Source organism: Macaca mulatta, chromosome X, assembly GCF_049350105.2.
Source record: "Macaca mulatta isolate MMU2019108-1 chromosome X, T2T-MMU8v2.0, whole genome shotgun sequence".
NCBI lineage: Eukaryota > Metazoa > Chordata > Mammalia > Primates > Cercopithecidae > Macaca > Macaca mulatta.
The window spans coordinates 41,011,658-41,032,282 of NC_133426.1; the positions used below are offsets into that span (position 1 = coordinate 41,011,658).

General features: G+C 36.6%; 1 protein-coding gene across 8 annotated transcripts in view; it reads left to right on the top strand.

Annotated features, from left to right (window-relative positions):
• The window catches only part of USP9X (ubiquitin specific peptidase 9 X-linked), a 152,936-nt gene that overhangs the window by 44,312 nt on the left and 87,999 nt on the right, over positions 1 to 20,625 (top strand). For all 8 annotated transcript variants that reach the window (XM_015127219.3, XM_077988006.1, XM_077988005.1 and 5 more), the window contains exons 4-12: positions 751 to 830; positions 4,358 to 4,470; positions 6,761 to 6,979; positions 10,600 to 10,715; positions 10,906 to 11,157; positions 11,233 to 11,371; positions 13,218 to 13,370; positions 15,135 to 15,239; positions 18,999 to 19,205. In XM_015127219.3, the coding sequence (XP_014982705.1) occupies positions 751 to 830; positions 4,358 to 4,470; positions 6,761 to 6,979; positions 10,600 to 10,715; positions 10,906 to 11,157; positions 11,233 to 11,371; positions 13,218 to 13,370; positions 15,135 to 15,239; positions 18,999 to 19,205 (1,384 nt within the window). The remainder of the gene's footprint in view (positions 1 to 750; positions 831 to 4,357; positions 4,471 to 6,760; positions 6,980 to 10,599; positions 10,716 to 10,905; positions 11,158 to 11,232; positions 11,372 to 13,217; positions 13,371 to 15,134; positions 15,240 to 18,998; positions 19,206 to 20,625) is intronic.

Here is a 20,625-nt window from a genome sequence, read left to right on the forward strand (position 1 = left end):
CACCATGTTGGCCAGGATGGTCTCGATCTCTTTTCTTCTTTTTGAGACAGAGTCTCTCTCTGTTGCCCAGGCTGTAGTGGAGTGGCACGATCTTAGCTCACTGCAACCTCCGCCTCCCAGGTTCAAGTGATTCTTCTGCCTCAGCCTCCTGAGTAGCTGAGATTACAGGCATGTGCCACCATGCCTGGCTAATTTTTGTATTTTTAGTACAGACGGGGTTTTACCATGTTGGCCAGGCTGGTCTCGAATGCCTGATGTCAGGTGATCCGCCTGCCTTGGCCTCCCAAAGTGCTGGGATTACAGGTGTGAGCCACCACTTCTGGGTGACCCTGTCTCTTACCACAAAAAAAAAAGCAGGAGGAGTGGGGGCGGTGCAACAAAGAGGTTTATCATGTCTCCTTTGATCTGATTCCCGAAAGAGCACTTCCCTGTGAATTTTAACAAAAATATCCCTGATACCTAATTAGTTAATATTTGATTGTTATTAATAGTTTTATATCTTATCAAGATAATTTAGTTTTCTTCCCTCTCTTATTGCTGTATCTTTTGACAGTACCTGTAAAAATTTGTAGAGACAACAGATGGTGCTTACTCCCACAAAGCAGATATTCTGCCAACCTTGTCTTAATATTTTAATACTATTTTAATATTAAATATTTTCACAGCAAGATAATTATAATTAGTAGCTCATTTGTAGTGCCTCTTTTAGTGTACAACCATTAAGCATGTTTTATTTTATAAAACTTTTAGGCCTCGATGGGTGGTTCCAGTTTTGCCAAAAGGGGAATTAGAAGTGCTTTTAGAAGCTGCTATTGATCTTAGTAAAAAAGGTAAGTTGTATGTTTTTATGCTTTCTATAATGTATGCTACTATATGTGCTTTTACTTTATCCCAAAAGCGGGTGAAATGGATTTGTTTTCCTCCATTTAATTGAGGGTCTTATCTGTTATGGGAAATAATATACAGAAGAACATTTTACAATTAAGTACCCTATAAATGATGGATGGTATGATGGACTCCAGACATATCTGCCCCCTGCCCCCCTTGTAATTTATCTTGAGTCATTTCTGTCCTCAAAATATGTACTGTGTAAGTCTACAAATTATTTACACTTGCCCTTTGACGGCTTTACTAAAATGACAGTGAATTAGGATGTGTGGCTCTTTGTACACATTTAATTGAGGGTCTTATCTGTTATGGGAAATAATATACAGAAGAACATTTTACAATTAAGTACCCTATAAATGATGGATGGTATGATGGACTCCAGACATATCTGCCCCCTGCCCCCCTTGTAATTTATCTTGAGTCATTTCTGTCCTCAAAATATGTACTGTGTAAGTCTACAAATTATTTACACTTGCCCTTTGACGGCTTTACTAAAATGACAGTGAATTAGGATGTGTGGCTCTTTGTACCTAGTAAAATCTTCATTCATAATCCTTTAGGTAAAAATTACCATTTCGTTAATATTGTACTTTTAAAATAAACTATCTTGCTTACATGTTTGTAAGATTGGGTCTTCCTTTGTCACCCAGGATGGAGTGTGGTGATGTGATCACAGCTCACTGCAGTCTCTATCTCCTGGGCTCAAGCAGTCCTCCCACCTCAGCCTCCTGAGTGGGACACAGGCATGCACCATCATGCCCACTAATTTTTTTTTTTTTTTGAGATGGAATCTCATTCATGCCCAGGCTGGAGTGCAGTGGTGTGATCTTGGTTCACTGCAACCTCCACCTCCTGGGTTCAAGCGATTCTCCTGCCTCGGCCTCCCAAGTAGGTGGGATTACAGGCGCCCACCACCGTACCCGGCTGATTTTTGTATTCTTAGTGGAGACAGAGTTTCACCATGTTGGCCAGGCTGGTGTCGAACTCCTGACCTCAGGTGATCCACCCGCCTTGGCCTCCCAAAGTGCTGGGATTATAAGGCATGAGCCACTGCGCCCGACTAATCTCTTTTTCCTCTTTCTTTTTTTTTTTTTTTTTTTTTTTGTAGAGACAGACTGGTTCCCCAGGCTGGTCTTGAAGTCCTGGGTTCAAGCGATCCTCCCACCTCAGCCTTCCAAAGTGCTGGGATTGCAGGCATGAGCTACTGTACCCAGCCAATTTTTTTTTTTTTTTAAATACACAGGAAAGTGTGATTTTTCTCTTAGAGAATTGAAAGATGAGGTCTGTTTTTGTTAAACCAACAAAAGGAAATCTGGTGTTTTTACTCAGTTGTCCAGAAGAAAAAGTTTAATGCTGGAATTAATCTTTTTTTTTTTTTTTTACCCCAATGTCTTTGGTCTACTTTAGGTGCAGTTGAGTTATCTAACAGAGGACTACTATTGTAATAATTTTCAATTCATCTTTTAAGATACTGCAGATTAAAAAGCAGTAACATTTCATTTTCTGAAATAGGATGGCTATGGATATGTTATAGTTAATAATAGGCACTATCACAATTGAAATTGATTATTGTCAAAATTAACATGTTTAAGTACAACTCCATGGCAAGAGAAAGTTTGATTTATAATAATTCCCCTCTTTTGTTTAAAGAACGTGTCCTTATGCCTCATTAATCCTGTAGAAGTATACCAAAGTGAAAATATAACACACGGACAGGTTACAGTTGTTTTCACCACTCAAAATTTTTTGTTCTTTTACGCGTTTATTCACCAATTCATCAAAATTTTTTAAAGAAAATATCTTTTTTATTTTAAAAATGTTTACTTTTTATGGGTATATAGTAGGTGTATATATTTTGGGGTAATGAGATATTTTGATACAGGCATACAATGCGAAATGATCACATCAGGATAGATAAGAGTATCCATTACCTCAAGCATTTATCCTTTGTGTTTCAAACAATCCAATTATACTCTTCTAGTTATTTTAAAATGTACAATTAAATTATTTTTTTACCGTACTCCCTGTTTGGTGCTAACAAGTAACTAGGTCTTATTCTATTTTTTGTACCCATTAACCATCCTGCTATAGTTGTTTGATTTTTAGATCCCACAAATGAGTGAGAACATGTGATGTTTGTTTTTCTGTGCTTGGCTTATTTCACTTACCATGGTGACCTTTTGTTGCATCCATGTTGTTGGAAATGACAGGATCCCTTTTTTTTTTAATGGCTGAATAATACTCCATTGTGTATATGTACCACATTTCCTTTATCCATTCGTCCATTAATACTTAGGTTGGTTCAAAATCTTGGCTATTGTGACCAGTGCTGCATCAAACATAGTAGTGCAGATATTGCTTCAATATACTGATTTTCTTTCTTTTGGGCATATCAGCAAATTTTGGAAGACTTCTGTGCTAAGCATGTTCTAAGTCTTGACTGTAAAATGATGGGTAAACACTGATTAATGGTATTTCATTTAATAGCATTGACATTCAGTGGACGTGTATTTCTCCCTCCACCGTATTTTTTTTTTCTGAGACCACAGTTATTTTTGACAAGTTCCAAATTTTTAAAAGTTTAAATTAGCCGGGCGCGGTGGCTCAAGCCTGTAATCCCAGCACTTTGGGAGGCCGAGACGGGTGGATCACGAGGTCAGGAGATCAAGACCATCCTGGCTAACACGGTGAAACCCCGTCTCTACTGAAAAATACAAAAAAACTAGCCGGGTGAATTGGCGGGCGCCTGTAGTCCCAGCTACTCGGGAGGCTGAGGCAGGAGAATGGGGTAAACCCGGGAGGCGGAGCTTGCAGTGAGCTGAGATCTGGCCACTGCACTCCAGCCCGGGCGACAGAGCGAGACTCCGTCTCAAAAAAAAAAAAAGAAAAAGTTTAAATTACCATCTCTTTTGTACTATCCATCAAATAATACTTTCTATACAAATCGAATAGTTTTTATTTTGTCATTAAGAGTTACAGATGTTCTTTGTTTGGAAGCACATTGCTCTGTTGCTTTTCTAAAATGAGGTGAAATTAAGCAAAGATGTAAAGAAACAGAGACACTGAGATAGGCTAATAAGGAAGACAAGATATAATTCATTTTATTTGATCAAACGCAGAATAATATAAGGATATTGATGCTAAATGAATGATTTATGAACAAAATAAGATTTTAAAAATTGGGAAATGTTTTTAAGTTCGAAGACTTATTTTCAGGGAGCAAAATTCTATTTAAATTTGCCTCTTCTCATGGTGCTGCTGATCACCATTTTGTGTTTAAGGCTAGTGCCATAATTTGTAACATTTTTCAGTTAGTGTTAATATTACTCGGTCAATCTACTGTTATGCAATTAAGTATTTGTTAGCTGTCAGTGAAGTTTTCATTTATTACCTTTTATTGTATATTGGACAATGTAAAAACAATCAGATAAATATTTTGTTTGCATTAATTTTTCTCACTTTTCCTTAGGCCTTGATGTTAAAAGTGAAGCATGTCAGCGATTTTTCCGAGATGGGCTAACAATATCATTCACTAAAATCCTTACAGATGAAGCAGTGAGTGGCTGGAAGTTCGAAATTCATGTGAGTCTTGTGTTTGACTTTAAAGGATCAGATTTACATAGTGATGCCAGTGATTGGGGAGGGGTATATGTATGTATGTGTGGCTGTGTTATATTTATTCTGTTATAATTGAATTAAAAGGTCTAAAAATGAAAAACTTAAAAATGTTTATAAATTAAGTCTCTTGAAGGCACCATGGTCATTTAGAATAAGCATGAGATTTAGAGTTAAACTTGGGTTTAATCTCTCCCCTGGGATCTCAAGTGTCTGTGACCTTAGGCAAGTCATCACATTTCATTGAAAATGTAATGCTATCAATTGTAAGGTACATCACTGTTTTATGGCCTATTAAGAAAAATACTCAAGATGGGGCATTTCATATACATCTGGGACACCAAAGGGTCAGTGTAGAGGTAAATGAGAAAGAACTTGCTATGCAGAAAGGGACAGCAAAAAACCCTGCATGTCTTAACCTTGGCACTTGGTGGAGGGAGGGATTTAAAAAAAAAAAAAAAGTGAAAATCTAAACCACAAGCCAGTATTTACACAGTTTTGTAGTCTGAATTCAAATTATAGTTGTGATACAAAAAGCCCTTAAGTGTAAAATGTAAAGTGGTCTCAGGTTGATAGTGCTCCCAAGTGACTAACAGAAGCAAACACAATTCCTCTTTGCAAATACCTTCCATTTAGGAAAACAGTAATGTATTATTCATTGATTATAAGATAGAGTCAGATTCCAGAGATCTTAAAAAGTGAAAAAAAAGTATATGTCTCAGACTGATAAAATGCCATAATTACTCTAAGTCTCTGTTACTTTTGTTTTTTGTGTGTGTGTGTGTTTTTTTTTTTCCTGAGACAGAGTCTTGCTCTGTCTCCCAGGCTCCCAGGCTGGAGTGCAGTGGTGCGATCTCAGCTCCCTGCAACCTCCGCCTCCCAGGTTGAAGCGACTCTCCTGCCTCAGCCTCCCGAGTAGCTGGAACTTAGGTGTGCGCCACCACGCCTGGCTAATTTTTGTATTTTTAGGAGAGATGGGGTTTCACCATGTTGGCCAGGCTGGTCTTGAACTCCTGTCCTCAAGTGATCCGCCTGCCTCAGCCTCCCAAAGTGCTGGGATTACAGGTGTGAGCCCCCATGCCCGGCCTCTGTTCTTTTGTATACTGTGGAAGTGGTCATGTCAAGCAGATAATGTTTTTGTGGCCTGTAACCTATTTCCCAAATATGACCATAGCATAAAAATTCCACATTTTCTAGCCGGTGGCTCATGCCTGTAATCCCAGTACTTTGGGAGGCCGAGGCAGGAGGATCACCTGAGGTCCCGAGTTCGAGACCAGCCTGACCAACATGGAGAAACCCCGTCTCTACTAAAAATACAACATTAGCCGGGTGTGGTGGCGCATGCCTGTAATCCCATCTACTCTGGAGGCTGGGGCTGGAGAATGGCTTGAACCTGGGAGGTGGAGGTTGCTGTGAGCTGAGATCGTGCCATTGCACTCCAGCCTGGGCAATAAGAGCGAAACTCCATCTCAAAAAAAAAAATTCCACGTTTTCTGATTTAACATGTAATTTTATAGGTGTAGAAAGGGAAACTTTGGAAGTGGCGTCAGACTTTTGCATTTGACATTTAGCTAGCAAATTTATCTTGGATGATTGACATATTGTATTTTATTTATTTTTATTTTTTGAGACAGAGTCTTGCTCTGTTGCCCAGGCTGGAGTGCAGTGGCACCATCTTGGCTTCCTTGGAACCTCTGCCTCCTGGGTTCAAGCTGTTCTCATGCTTCAGCCTCCTGAGTAGCTGGGACTACAGGCACATGCCAGCACACGTGGCTAATTTTTGTATTTTTAGTAGAGACACGGTTTCACCCTGTTGCCCAGGCTGATCTCAAACTCCTGGCCTCAAGTGATCCACTCTCCTCAGCCTCCCAAAGTGTTGGGATTAACAGTCGTGAGCCACTGTGCTCAGCCTGACATATTGTTTAGATTTTAGAATTGCTGCCTCTCGTGTACAAATTCCAGAGAGAAAAAATAGTAACTTGCATCTTATCTGTGGACGTAGAGCAGGAATAGATAACTTACGGTGCCTCTTGTATTTTTTAAGCCATAGCAAATGGCTTTTGAAAGTACCATATAAATTATGAAGTAAACAAATTCTAACTTGTCCTTTGATAATCAGTTTGATCCCAGTATTAATGAAATGGTTAGAAAAATGGAGAGATCATTATTTGTTAGGATACGATTAATATTGAAGATATTTCTGTTTGAAATTGCAGTGTTTTGATCTTGTAAATTGCCTTTCCTCCTCATGTAACAGAGGTGTATTATTAACAATACTCATCGTCTGGTGGAGCTATGTGTGGCCAAGTTGTCCCAAGACTGGTTTCCACTTTTAGAACTTCTTGCCATGGCCTTAAATCCTCATTGCAAATTCCATATCTACAATGGTACACGTCCATGTGAATCAGTTTCCTCAAGTGTTCAGTTGCCTGAAGATGAACTCTTTGCTCGTTCTCCAGACCCTCGATCACCAAAGGTGTGTTGGTTTGTTATTTTCAAAATTAAATAATACAATTGTTTTGCTCTGACACAGAATCTTCAGTGATCTGTATTTAAAGTGTGACAATGAAATAACACTTTAAATGAAAATACACTCAACCAGAAGCCTTTTTCGTAGCTTTGTCATTCTGGTTCTGTCTTTGTTTTTTCTGCATGTATAATTATCCCCCTTGTCTTCTGTCCAGCCTCTTTAGAAGTAGTCATAATTTGGGTTAGTAGGAAACACTGTATTTTTTCTTTGAAATAGAGTAGGAGATTATTTCTTTGACCAAGGACTCAAGTGTTGTTCTGTAGGGCCATGATCATTTTAGGCATTCCAAGATTTTGACTCCACAATCAAGTATATCCTCTAAATACCTAATAATACATCATAAAATTACAGAAACTGTTAATGAAATCAATATAGTAAATCTTCCAAATCTCACTTAAATATATTCGGTACATAAATGTAAATTTTCTATATTGGTGTAAACAGACTATATACTGTGAAAACTTCGTCCCGAAATGCTGCTTCTTTTAATAAATATTAAGTAATTTAAAAATTTTAGCTTTTAGGGAGACATTTTTAATATTATAGGTCTTGTACAAATTTCCCTTTTTCTATCCAGCCAGAAAAATTTTGTCATACATTATGCAGAACTTGGTTTATTCTACTAATAAGCTGAGGTTATCAAAAATATGTCAAACATAAGTTGAGATTTTCTGATATTTCCCAGTTCATATAGTTGCCACTAGATGGCTTATTTTTGCTTGAGTAGATCCGGTTAATATCTTAATAATGGCAATCTTCAAAATGAAAATTTTAATCTATACCTGTATTTCTTTTTAAATTTTACTTTTTTTTTTTTTCCTCTATGTGCCAGTAATCCACAACTTAAGAGACTCACAGGAAACAAAACTTGATTTGGCAATGCTAAATGTAAAATTTTTAGATGACTTCTGGTTGAAGATAGTTTTATATCTTCGAAGTATAGTTCTTGCTATTAAACTTATAAAATATAGCGACTGGGAGAGTAGTTAGCCTTTCAAAGCCTTCAAGAGTACAATTTTTAAAAATATAGCCCAAAATATAGTTGTGAATCAGGGAGAAGCATATTCTGTGGAGTTACCTACACATTTACTTGCTGTTGAAGTAAGAGAAATTTTATACAGCTAAACAAGTCTTCTATAAATCTGATTAAAAGGGGACATATTTGGCAGAATCTTCAACCATGTCCCTAGTTGGATGCAGATGTCATGATATAATGAAAAATCTAAGGGATATATAATAGCCTCCATATGTTTTTTTATCCTGTTCTTCAAAGGTGGTAGTGGCAAAATTCAGATCATCAGACTTAGTCGATGGAGGTAAACTTTCTAAGCTGTAGATTCACTTTCGGATACTGTTTGTAATGAGTTTCATTTACCTTTGAGAAATTTGAGTTACAGAGTTTAAAAGTCTGTTTTATTAGGAATATTTTTGAGCCTTAATCATTTTCTGGAGCTCTTGGTAGGTCTTCTGTTCTACTTCAAATTCTCTCTACACCCCCTACCCTCCTGGGACGTTGAACCTCTGTGGCCTCAACTTTTGACCCATGAGAAAGCTAAAGCTGTCAGGACTATCTCTGAGAGTGTTTCCTGTTCCCCATCTTCCCCCAAGATGTTTGAAGATGTTTAAATGATATTATTTATTCAAACATTTAAAATATAATAAAAACTTCATTGGTTGTGACAAAAGGTCTCAGGTAAAATTCACCATGCTATCTTTGAGAAAAGGAACTTGTAGTAATAGAAAACTGTGTGGAAAGCATATGGTGAATTGTAGGCTATGTGGTCATTTTGAATTTTCTATTTAGGGCGACTGATCTTTCTCTGCCAGTCTTGACAACTTAGAGCCAGAGAAAGAAAGCTGTTGTTGGCAGCTGCTGAAGCTAGCCTATTAGCTTCAGTTTGAAGCACTCTATCTGAATATTCCCAATTGTTTAAGTGTACATTGCAGCCAAAGAAATACAGAAAGATTAGCTTTAGACTAATTCTTTACTGTGTCCACACCTGCTGTTTTATAAATATTGTAACTATCAAGTATATCAATCTAATACTCTCATTATAGTTACTGAAGAAATAAAATATATTACATAATGAGCATGTACTTTCTTACAATTGCTGAATGACAAAAGGGATCTGGTGAATTAAGTACTCAAGAGTTTTAATGGTTTTGAATTAGCCTTTCATGACTAAAAAGGAAAACACTTATCTTATATTGAAATATGGTAATGGATTTATTAGATAATTTAGTTCATTCATATTCTTTTAAAACCATATAAAAATTAGCAGTAGGCCAGGCAAGGTGGCTCACGCCTGTAATCCTAGCACTTTGGGAGGCCAAGACGGGTGGATCACCTAAAGTCAGGAGTTCGAGACCAGCCTGGTCAACATGGTGAAACCCCATCTCTACTAAAAATACAAAAATTAGCCAGGTGTGGTGGTGCGTGGCTATAATCACAGCTACTTGAGAGGCTGAGGCAGGAGAATCGCTTGAACCCAGGAGGCAGAGGTTGCTGTGAGCTGATATCGCACCACTGCACTCCAGCCTGGGCGACGAGTAAAACTCTATCTCAAAAAAAAAAAAAAAAAAAAAAAAAAAAAGAACACTAGCATTAGCTATCATATTTTCTTTTTAAACAAACATTGGAAATACAGCCATTTATTTAGCATCTTTACTTTTTCCTATATATTTTTAAAAAACAGTTGTAGAAATTATTTTTGCTTAAGGCTTAGAAGAGAAATTGTCTCTTTTGTCCCTTGTTTTCCAGTGGCTTCTAAAACATGGCCTAAATTTTAGAAGGTGACAAGGTGTGAAAGGTTTTCTTAGGTACATTAATTTCTACGTATATTTGATTCTTATATCTGTATAGCCTTTTAATTCATCTTAAGTTTTTACATACAGACATGCTTTTAGCCTCACAACTGTTGTTTTGTGCCAGCTGTATGGTACTTTGAGCTACAGCTCTTCCTTAGTTCATCCTGTTGCATGGTGTTACTTCTAAGATAAGGAGAACTGGGTGCAATTCGTATAAGCAAAAGTATCAACCAGCATATTCTACTTAGGAACAATAGATACTAATACCAGGCCTTAGTTTTTAATTGACAATTCACTCTCAGGCTATTAGTTACTATGTTTATAGGGAAATTTTAATATTTTACAACTAAACAAGAAGTAGATTCAAAATTCATTACTAAGTAGCTGCTTCTTAACTCTCTTGAAGTCTATCTGCCTCCTGAAAATTATTTTAATATAAAAGACTTTCCAGTAATTAGAAGGTATTCATTCTTATATGGTGGGATATCTGAAATAGGAGCATGTCTTCTAATTCCTGTTCACCACTTACATTGGTACAAACAGACCGAACTATGCCCCAGTGATTTAATCTATACTTGCTACGTATACTGCTTCTGTCTCACAGATGGAATTACTGTGAACAAAATGCAATGTTTTGTGGTCCTTTGAAAGATGATTTGTTTTACTGAATTTACTATTTCTAGTATATTTCAAGAAGGCTTTAGTGCTTTTTACCCCTTGAAGTAGGAAGTTAACTTTTTTCATTAATTGTGTTACAGGGTTGGCTAGTGGATCTTCTCAACAAATTTGGCACTTTAAATGGGTTCCAGATTTTGCATGATCGTTTTATTAATGGATCAGCATTAAACGTTCAAATAATTGCAGCCCTTATTAAGTAAGTTACATTTAAAAATCAATGTTTAGTGCACCGTAGAATTGCTGGTTTTTGCTTCATAAAAATTGGGTTTTTCAAGTGTGGTTTCTTCAACTAATAACTTGGATTTTTAAAAAGTAATAGAGTTTAGTCCTAAATTGATTTTAAGAAATTGCGTATTTACAGGAGTTTTATATCTTTCTTATTTCAGACCATTTGGGCAATGCTATGAGTTTCTCACTCTTCATACAGTGAAAAAGTACTTTCTTCCAATAATAGAAATGGTTCCACAGTTTTTAGAAAACTTAACTGATGAAGAACTGAAAAAGGAAGCAAAGAATGAAGCCAAAAATGATGCTCTTTCAATGATTATTAAATCTTTGAAGAATTTAGCTTCAAGGGTACCAGGACAAGAAGAAACTGTTAAAAACTTAGAAATATTTAGGTTAAAAATGATACTTAGGTAAGATACTTACCTCTTGAAATAATTATTTATGCCGATTTTATAATCATACTTATCACTGAATTTTTCTTACAGATTATTGCAAATTTCTTCTTTCAATGGAAAGATGAATGCCCTGAATGAAGTTAATAAGGTGATATCTAGTGTGTCATACTATACCCATCGACATGGTAATCCTGAGGAGGAAGAGTGGCTCACAGCTGAACGAATGGCAGTGAGTCTTTCGATTCTTCTTTATATGAATAAGAATCTACTTAAGACAAAAAATTAGAATAGCTCTAGCTAAAAAAATTAGTAGTAGTAACATTTTAAAGTAAACTGGAATTGGGAGGTGTTTTGATTGATTTATAACTCTGTTAATCCCGAGAACTTTTTGAAATAACATAGTTTATTATTTGTTAGTGATATGAGTAACTTTAAAACATCTTTGATAAACTTAGTGATGAATGTGGCGTTCTGAAGTAATTACTAGTTTGTTGGAGAGTGGGAAGTTGGTTGAAATGGAGTAGGTAGAGTTGATCTAGAAAATGGATTGGGTAGTATCTGCTACATTATAAAGTGACCTGTTGTTCATTTGCCATTTACAGTTAAACGTTTTAAAACAGGAAATAAAATTACCAGAATAAGATCTACACAAATTGTTTCATCACGATTTTGAGAATTTTATTTTGATATTGAAATTTTAGGAAACTTTATGTACCATAGATACTTTGTATGATATTGTTTTGAAATGAGTAAGTATGCCATCTAAGTTACAGTGCCAATATTTTTTGAATGTATATTGTGTGACAGTCTTGGGAAAACATCTGTAGGAGAACTGTCCTTGCCCTCAAGGAGCCCTCACTTTAATAGGGGAGATAGTGATTAGAGTGTGTTAAAATGTATGTGGAGACTGCTTAGATACTGCCGTGTTAGGGGGTCGGGGTAGACATTTAGTTTCATACATATGATGTACGTATCTGCCTCGTGGAAAGTCCAGCACAGAGCTATTCAAAGTGTGGTCTGAAGACTGGTGCTGGTTCTTGAACAAGTCCTAGGTAGGACAGAAAACAGCAGTGAAGTGTTTAGAAACTTTAGTTGCAGTTTGACATGGTGACATTCTTACTGTGTTTTACAAAAGTATCTGTGGCTCTGCAGTGGCTCACACATGTAATCCCAGTACTTTGGGAGGCCGAGGAGAGGTTGCTTGAGGTCAGGAGTTCAAGACCAGCCTGGGCAACAAAGCAAGACCCTGTCTTTATATTAAAAATATATGTGTATATATGTAGAATAACATAAAAACAACTATCTGCAACAGATTAGACGTTAAAAACTGGCTCTTTATCAGCTGAGACATGTACTTCTCTAGCACATTTTGGGCCTAACTACTTTTTATTCTCAGTAAGCTAAATACTGCAAAATCATATAGTGTGGATTACTCCCTGTTTGTAGCATGAGTTAGCACTTTATTCTATTGCTGTAGATCAAATGAATGCTAGTTGAGCAAGCTAGCACAGTGTTACAGAAAAACAGACTGTGGAAGCATATGACTTGATTCATATTCCAATTCTAGCATCTGTGAGCCTGTTTACATTTTGTAATATAATAATGTATCTCTGACTAGGATTGTTTGGAAAATTAAAGAGAGAATGGATAAGCAGTAATAGTGCCTAGAATGTGATAATTGTTCATAAATGAAAGTGAAAAATAGAATGCCTTTTTACCCAAGGTCAAAACATAATTCTGGGGCAAAATTGGGATAAAGAACCAAAGATCCTAAAATTGGTCCTGTACCCACCCTACCATGGTAATTGTGTACTTAAATAATATTTTTCTGAGTAAATGCTGGAGTGTAGAATCTTTTTAATTTCAGTATTTCTAATTTATGGGAAGATTTCTGTATGTGCAAAATTGTTATAAAATTTCATAATTTTCCATTAAAGCAACACATAAGTATATTTTATCAGTATTATATTTTGTAAATGTGTTTTAAATTTCCTTATATTTAATAATAGTGTAAGCAATTAAGAAAAAATTGTTTTAATTTCTGCTTTCAAACACGTTTTTGAATTAACATTTAGGAATGGATACAGCAGAACAATATCTTATCCATAGTGTTGCGAGATAGTCTTCATCAGCCACAATATGTAGAAAAGTTGGAGAAGATTCTTCGTTTTGTCATCAAAGAAAAAGCTCTGACCTTACAGGACCTTGATAATATCTGGGCAGCACAGGTAAGGAATTTAAAGTGATGGCTATTTAGTTTTTTAAATAAAGATACTAAAAACTGAATAAATACAGTAGTAGCTGTCATGACGTGGATGCAGGCTTGTATTGTTTGACTTTGAGAACATTTAAATGCTTGTTACCTTGCCAGGAATCTTTTTGAAATAACCAATAATCTTTTAAAAATAAAAATATTCTTTTATCTGTATTTGATAAAGGTTGAGAATTTGTCAGTGGCTTTTTTTTTTCTTTTTCTTTTTCTTTCTCTTTTTCTTTTTTTTCTTTCTTTCTTTTTGGGACGGAGTCTTGCTGTGTTGCCCAGGCTGGAGTGCAGTGGCACGATCTTGGCTCACTGCAAGCTCTGCCTCCCAGATTCACGCCATTCTCCTGCCTCAGCCTCCCAAGTAGCTGGGACTACAGGTGCCTGCCACCACACCCGGTTAATTTTTCGTAATTTTTAGTAGAGGCAGGGTTTCACTGTGTTAGCCAGGCTGGTCTCGATCTCCTGACTTCGTGATCCACCCGCCTCGGTGTCCCAAAGTGCTGAGATTACAGGTGTGAGCCACCGCGCCCGGCTGTCTGTGGTTTTAAATAAAGGTGCAAACAGTAAAATCATAAGGAGTGTCTATTGAAAGAGAGTAAAGATATCTGTAATTGGTTTCTTCATAGATTTAATAGAAAGCAAAAACCTCCAGTGTCTGGAGAATTAAATCACTTGATTATTTATAAAGACCTGTAACAATTATTCCAGAGGATTTATAACTCTTCAGAAGGATTAGTAACCTTTTTAGTTTTTGAGTTGGAGACTGCAACTCCTTCTACTAATGACAGTTTTCTAATCATGGATTTCTTGGGAAGCATTATTGAGTTGTAGATTATAAAGCTTTGTTTTTTTTAGTTGATAAAAACCAAGAAAACAGCTTTTCCTTTGAGTGCTTAAGGTTCCAGTTTTGAAACAATATTGTTAGTGTGCCTTATTTTTCTTTCTTTTTTCTTTTTTTTTTTGGTGAGACAGAGTCTGGCTCTGTCGCCCAGGCTGGAGTGCGCTGGCGCAATCTCGGCTCACTGCAAGCTCCGCCTCCCAGGTTCACGCCATTCTCCTGCCTCAGCCTCCTGAGTAGCTAGGACTACAGGCGCCCACCACCACGCCTGGCTAATTTTTTGTATTTTTAGTAGAGACGGGGTTTCACCGTGTTAGCCAGGATGGTCTCGATCTCCTGACCTTGTGATCCACCCGCCTCAGCCTCCCAAAGTGCTGTAATTACAGGCGTGAGCCACCGCGCCTGGCCTAGTGTGCCTTATTTTTCTATTTGCAATATTAAAATTGTCATGTTAAATTAATTGTATTAAAGGTTTGTATGAACTGCCAAAGTACACATTAGCTATATTTATTATATCATGAAATTAAGTTGCCAGGTTTTAGATGGCAGTTCTAAAGCATTTTATAATGTTAGGTTTTTTTTTTTTTTTTTTTTTTTTTTTTTGGAGACAGAGTTTCGCTCTGTTGCCCAGGCTGGAGTGCAGTGACTTGATAACAGCTCACTACAACCTCCACCTTCTGGGTTCAAGTGATTCTCCTGCCTCAGCCTCCCGAGTAGGTGGGATTATAGGCATTTGTCACCACGCGGGCTGTGTTAGGAATTTTCTTGTGTTACACAGTTAAATGAAGGAGATAAGAGTACTTTATTAATAGTTGTCAGTAAGCAGTATACACTACTTAATCTGTTACTCAGATTCTATTGTGTTGTGATTTTGTTTTTGTTTTTCAATAGGCAGGGAAACATGAAGCCATTGTGAAGAATGTACATGATCTCCTGGCAAAATTGGCATGGGATTTTTCTCCTGAACAACTTGATCATCTTTTTGATTGTTTTAAGGTAATTGTTAACATAGCAAAATATTACCTTTCTATTTCAAATATAATTGATTAATTAGATCTGTGAATTACTTTTAGCCAATAAATACTTCAATAGAAATCCCATTAAACAGTCTGTGGTGTGAAGGAATTGGCCATTGTTTTCTTTTCCAACGAGAACTTGGTGTTCATTTTCTTAATAGCCCCCATAAGGGAAACTCAGGCTATCACTTTTTACTTCTTTCCCTGGTAGTTTCTATTTTAGTTACAGGTTCAAGGAAATTGTAGGACTACAGGGAAGGATGATTGGTTGCAATAAACAGTAAGATGACAGCAAGAGAATACCAATATCTTGGTATTCTGGGGTCATATGTACAAGCAAAATATGAGTTAATCAAAATGTAACTGATAAGGTAGCCCAAGAACTCGTCCTGCAGTCATATCTGCATTGATGCCATCATGTTGGGTTTTGAGGCCATGTTTTGTAACATCTTTGATTAGTTGCCAGGGTTAGGCTTGTGAAAGCTCAAGTGGTTAGTGAATTTGTGGATTAAGAACATAAAGACTTTTTGGCAGTTTGCACTAAGGGGTGTTCTATTAACAACTGGCATTAGATCATTAGGTCACCAAGGTTTCTTGTTAAAAATAGCAATTATACCGACTAGTGGGAACATAAATTGCTATAGCCACTTTGGGAACTACTTGGTATTTCTGGTAAAGTTTAAGATTCTCATAACTCATCAGTTTGACTTCTGAATATACACTTGAGAAACTCATGCTTATGTACACCAGGGTACGTGTTCAACAACACTTGTAGCAGAATTACTTGTAATAGCGAAAAAACCTGCTATGTAGGATAGATAAAGCATAGAATAGATAAATTATGGAATGTTCATACAGTGTAATATTTCACGGCAATGAAAGAGCAACTCAACCATATGGAGGAGTCTAATAAACAGAAGATTGAAGAAAGGAATAAAGCCACACAGTAATTCATACACCTTGATTACATTAATGTAAAGTTCTGAAATGGGCACAGCTGGTTTCTGGGGCGTTACTTGCCAGGTATTATTTTTTACCTGGGTGCTAGTTACCCAGGTGTTTACATTGTGTACCGTAATGTTGGTATATGCTTGTACTTTTCTAGATACGTATTTCACAGTAGAAGAAAAAATACCATTTTTACTGGCTTCCATCACAGACGTATTAAATCAGATCAGTAGGTACTGAAACCCAAGAGTCTGTATTTTAAGCAAGTTTCACAGACAAGTCTTAGGGTCATTAAAGCTTTGCTTTATGGAAAAATCGCTGCTTTATGGAAAATTTTATTTTGAAGGGAACAAAGTATTGAGTGAATCTTTGTGTGGTTTTTATATATTTTGTTTCTATGCATGTAAAAGTAAAACTTACTTACTTTTTCCATCCATTGAAATATCTCAAAGGCAGCTGAGGTAATAATAGAATTGGTCATCATGGGCACTGTAAAGATAAAGACTTTTGAAATGATATGTGACCAGTGATGCCTTTGATGAGAGAAGTAAAAAAAGGGGTTGATTGTTATTGTGTCTCCTGTATCCCTTCTCTTCTCAGGAGAGTCTAAATACAATAATGGTCTTAATATAATAATAACTCTTCATGTTTTTTCCCCTTTGGCTTAACATATGTTTATTGAGCACTTGTCATTTCGTAACAAGCACTTTTTTCCCAAGGTGTTGGTAAATCTGGCAATTCTTATGGAGTGTTGAAAGTTTCTGCTAAAGATGATTTTGAAAGGAAGCGATGAAGTCTGAGTCACCTTGTGATTCTTTGCAGATTGCAACCAAATGATTCCATCCTTCTGGGTTAGACTTTGCTTTATGTCCTTGGCCTAGTTTTTAAACATTAGTTTAGTTTTTAAACATTTGAGTTCTAAGTAAGTTTCATATCTTTGCCAGCACTTGTTTGTGTCAGAGTTCTGAATTTTTGACAATCTTCTTGGTGTTTGAAATGTTACCTCGTTGTGCTTTTAGTTTTTATATCCCTTGATCAATGATGAGATTGAGTATCTTTTTGTATATTTTTTGAGCTGTTCACTTTTTTTTTTTTTTCTCTTTTAGTGAATGCCTGTTCAAGTCTTTTGTCTATTCCCCCACCCCCAGCCCCATGGCATTATTTGTATTTTTTTGGATTGTAGTTCTTGATATATTTTGAATGCTAATCCTTGTCAGTTCAAGAGTTACAAATAATTTCTCCCAGTTTGGTTATCTTTTTCACTCACTCGATGGTTGCATTGGTTGAACAGATGTTCTTAATTTCTCCTTTCATGTAGTTTGTATCTCTAAAAGATGAGTACATGAAAAAATTCACAATACCATTATCTACCTAAAAAACAATAATTCCTTAATATCATAGTGTTAAAACTTCCAGTTGTCTTAGATCATACGTCTTCATTTTAGAAGTGAGTTTTGATCAGGATCCTGGTGTAGTCCATGTGTATGTCTTTTAAGTCTCTTTAAAACTAGCTTCCTTCTTTTTTACTTTCCCTGCAATTTATTTGTTGAAGAAACTGGATCGTTTGTTGCCTTGGTGTCTGTCAATAGTTTTGATACAGAAGGTTTTGTTTTTTATTTTACTAAAGCATATCTTAAGTGGTGGTGTGCTTTTCCTTGAGGAGGAATACCTAGTTGCCTCTCTTTTTGTTATGTGAGCCAGATGTTTTTAATTGTAATCTGATATTTAAGTCTTATATTCTTAGCCGTTGTCATATTTCTTTTGTTATTTTGTGTAGACTGAAAGGAAATAGAAACGGGCGCTCACATCATCTTTGAAGACGTACCATATTAGTAATTCCATTGAACGGATCTTCTCTCATTAACTTAATCGTTCTTTTTTTTTTTTTTTTTTTTTTTTTTTTTTTTTTTTTTGAGACAGAATCTCTCTCTGTCACCCAGACTGGAGTGCAGTGGCACGATCCCAGCTCACTGCCTCCTGGATTCAAGCAATTCTCCTGTCTCAGCCTCCCGAGTAGCTGGGATTACAGGCATGCGCCACCACGCTCAGCTAATTCTGTATATTTAGTAGAGATGGGGTTTCACCATGTTAGCCAGGCTGATCTTGAACTCCCGACCTCAGGTGATCCGCCTGCCTGTGTCTCCCAAAGTGCTGGGATTATAGGCGTGAGCCACTGCGCCCAGTCAGCTTAATCGTTCTTCTACTGTTTGATGTGTTAGGTTCATTTCAGTTTATTTTCTAATAAACATTGATTAGCAACTTAGTCCATTTTCTGCTGCTATAACAACACCACAGACTGGGTAATTTATAAAGAACAGAATTTTATTTGGCTTATGGTTCCGGAGGTTGGGAAGTACAAGAGGCATGGTGCCAGCTTAATCATGAGTTTTGGAGGGGACATTCAAACCATAGCAGTAACTTTACTCATAAAGCTTTTCCCATGTTGCTTAGCAGCATCCCTGGTCTCTACTCACTAAATGCCATTAGTACCCTGCCCTTCCACAAGCATGATAACCATGTTGTATTACAGTACCATTTTAGAGGTTTTAAAAAAATGTATTTTAGAGTTTTTAATTGGGTGTCTTCTAAATTGAAATAATGTATCATTTATTTTTCATTTTTGGAATTTACCCTGTAAAAAAATGCCAGGCTAACTGTATTTTCAGATCTCACTTGAATAATTCTGTGCTTAGCTACATTTCTTTTGATGAATTTGAATATAGTTAACCTGGTGACAACTTATGAAGTGGTGACTAAATATGTGTTTTCATGTCACTTAATTTTTTTCCAGGCCAGTTGGACAAATGCGAGTAAAAAGCAACGTGAAAAGCTACTTGAGCTGATACGTCGTCTTGCAGAAGATGATAAAGATGGTGTGATGGCACACAAAGTGTTGAACCTTCTGTGGAATCTAGCTCACAGTGATGATGTGCCTGTAGATATCATGGACCTGGCTCTCAGTGCCCACATAAAAATACTAGATTACAGTTGCTCCCAGGTAAGAGTATACTGCTTTGCTCACTTTTTGTCACCTTTCCCCTTCCCCCTTCAGTTAGGATGGCTTAGTTACAGAATAGTTCTATGTTACTCTGACATTGTTAGTTTTTAAATGGTCTTCCAGAGTTGAACAAAAAATTCATTAGTCTGCCTTCCTTAGAATGTGTACATCAAGGTTTTGTGACTCATCTGAAAAGCATTTTAGTCTCCTTAGGAGAAAGTATAAACAGAACAGATTATACAGTGGTGGTATTACCAAGTGTATGGTTCTGAAATGCCAGTTTTGAATAGAATTCGAATATTAAAGCTGATTAGGGACTTCAGAGGGAAGAGAAATGAGGTTTTCTTTGCTCATAGGGAAGTTAAGAAAAATTAATAGAATTTCCTAACCATTAAAACATTTAGTGCCTCCACAATGAGCAAATCACACAATTTCCCTACAGTCTAATTTGTAGCATGTGTATTTTTTAATACATGGTAAAGTGAACATTGAGTAATTTCTCACATGTTAATAAAACTATTTGTTACACTGATGGACTGGTATTTAGGTAAGAGCCAAGGAAAGCTCAGGAAGGTGTATTAATGTAGATACTACTCAGATTTTGACTGTGATTATTTGTGACAGTTTGTTAAGTATTCAGCAAATCAAATAGTAATAAAGGCCTTGAGTATAAATTATTTCATTAAATCAAGGGTCCTTCTGAGGAGTCTTGAATCAGAGCAGTACATTTGCTATCAGGGCTTTTAACTGGTAACTTCTCTTTTAAATATCTATTAGTATCAGTGCCTGGCATAGTGATTTACACATTCATTCATGAATAGTTACTGAATTTCACTGAATTTAGTAGACTGTTGCCTTTTTTAACTTCAACTTTCATTTATTGTTTGGGAAAAAATTTTTTAAAGTCATTCTCCAACTGCCACCTTTTCCCTTCTGCTTGCCAAAACTGCTGTCAAAGTGTATATTTGATCATAAATATTTTCATGGCCTTAAAAATGTACACACTATTAAACTCAGCAATTCTACTTAGATAAATTTCTTCTCAGAAATAGTGAAAAAGGATACAAAGAGGTACCCACAAGGACATTCATTAGTGTTTATGGACATGAACATGTGGAAGCCTCCTGAATAATTACTTTTTTTTTTTTTTGAGACGGAGTCTTGTTCTGTTTGTTGCCCAGGCTGGAGAGTACAGTGGTGCAATCTTGGCTCACTGCAACCTCCGCCTCCCAGGTTCAAGCAATTTTCCTGCCTTGGCCTCCCCAGTAGCTGGGATTACGGAGGCCTGCCACCACGCCCAGCTAATTGTTTTGTGTTTTTAGTAGAGACTGGGTTTCACCATGTTGGCCAGGCTGGTCTCGAACTCCTGACCTCAAGTGATCCACCCGCCTCGGCCTCCCAAAGTGGTGGGATTATAGGC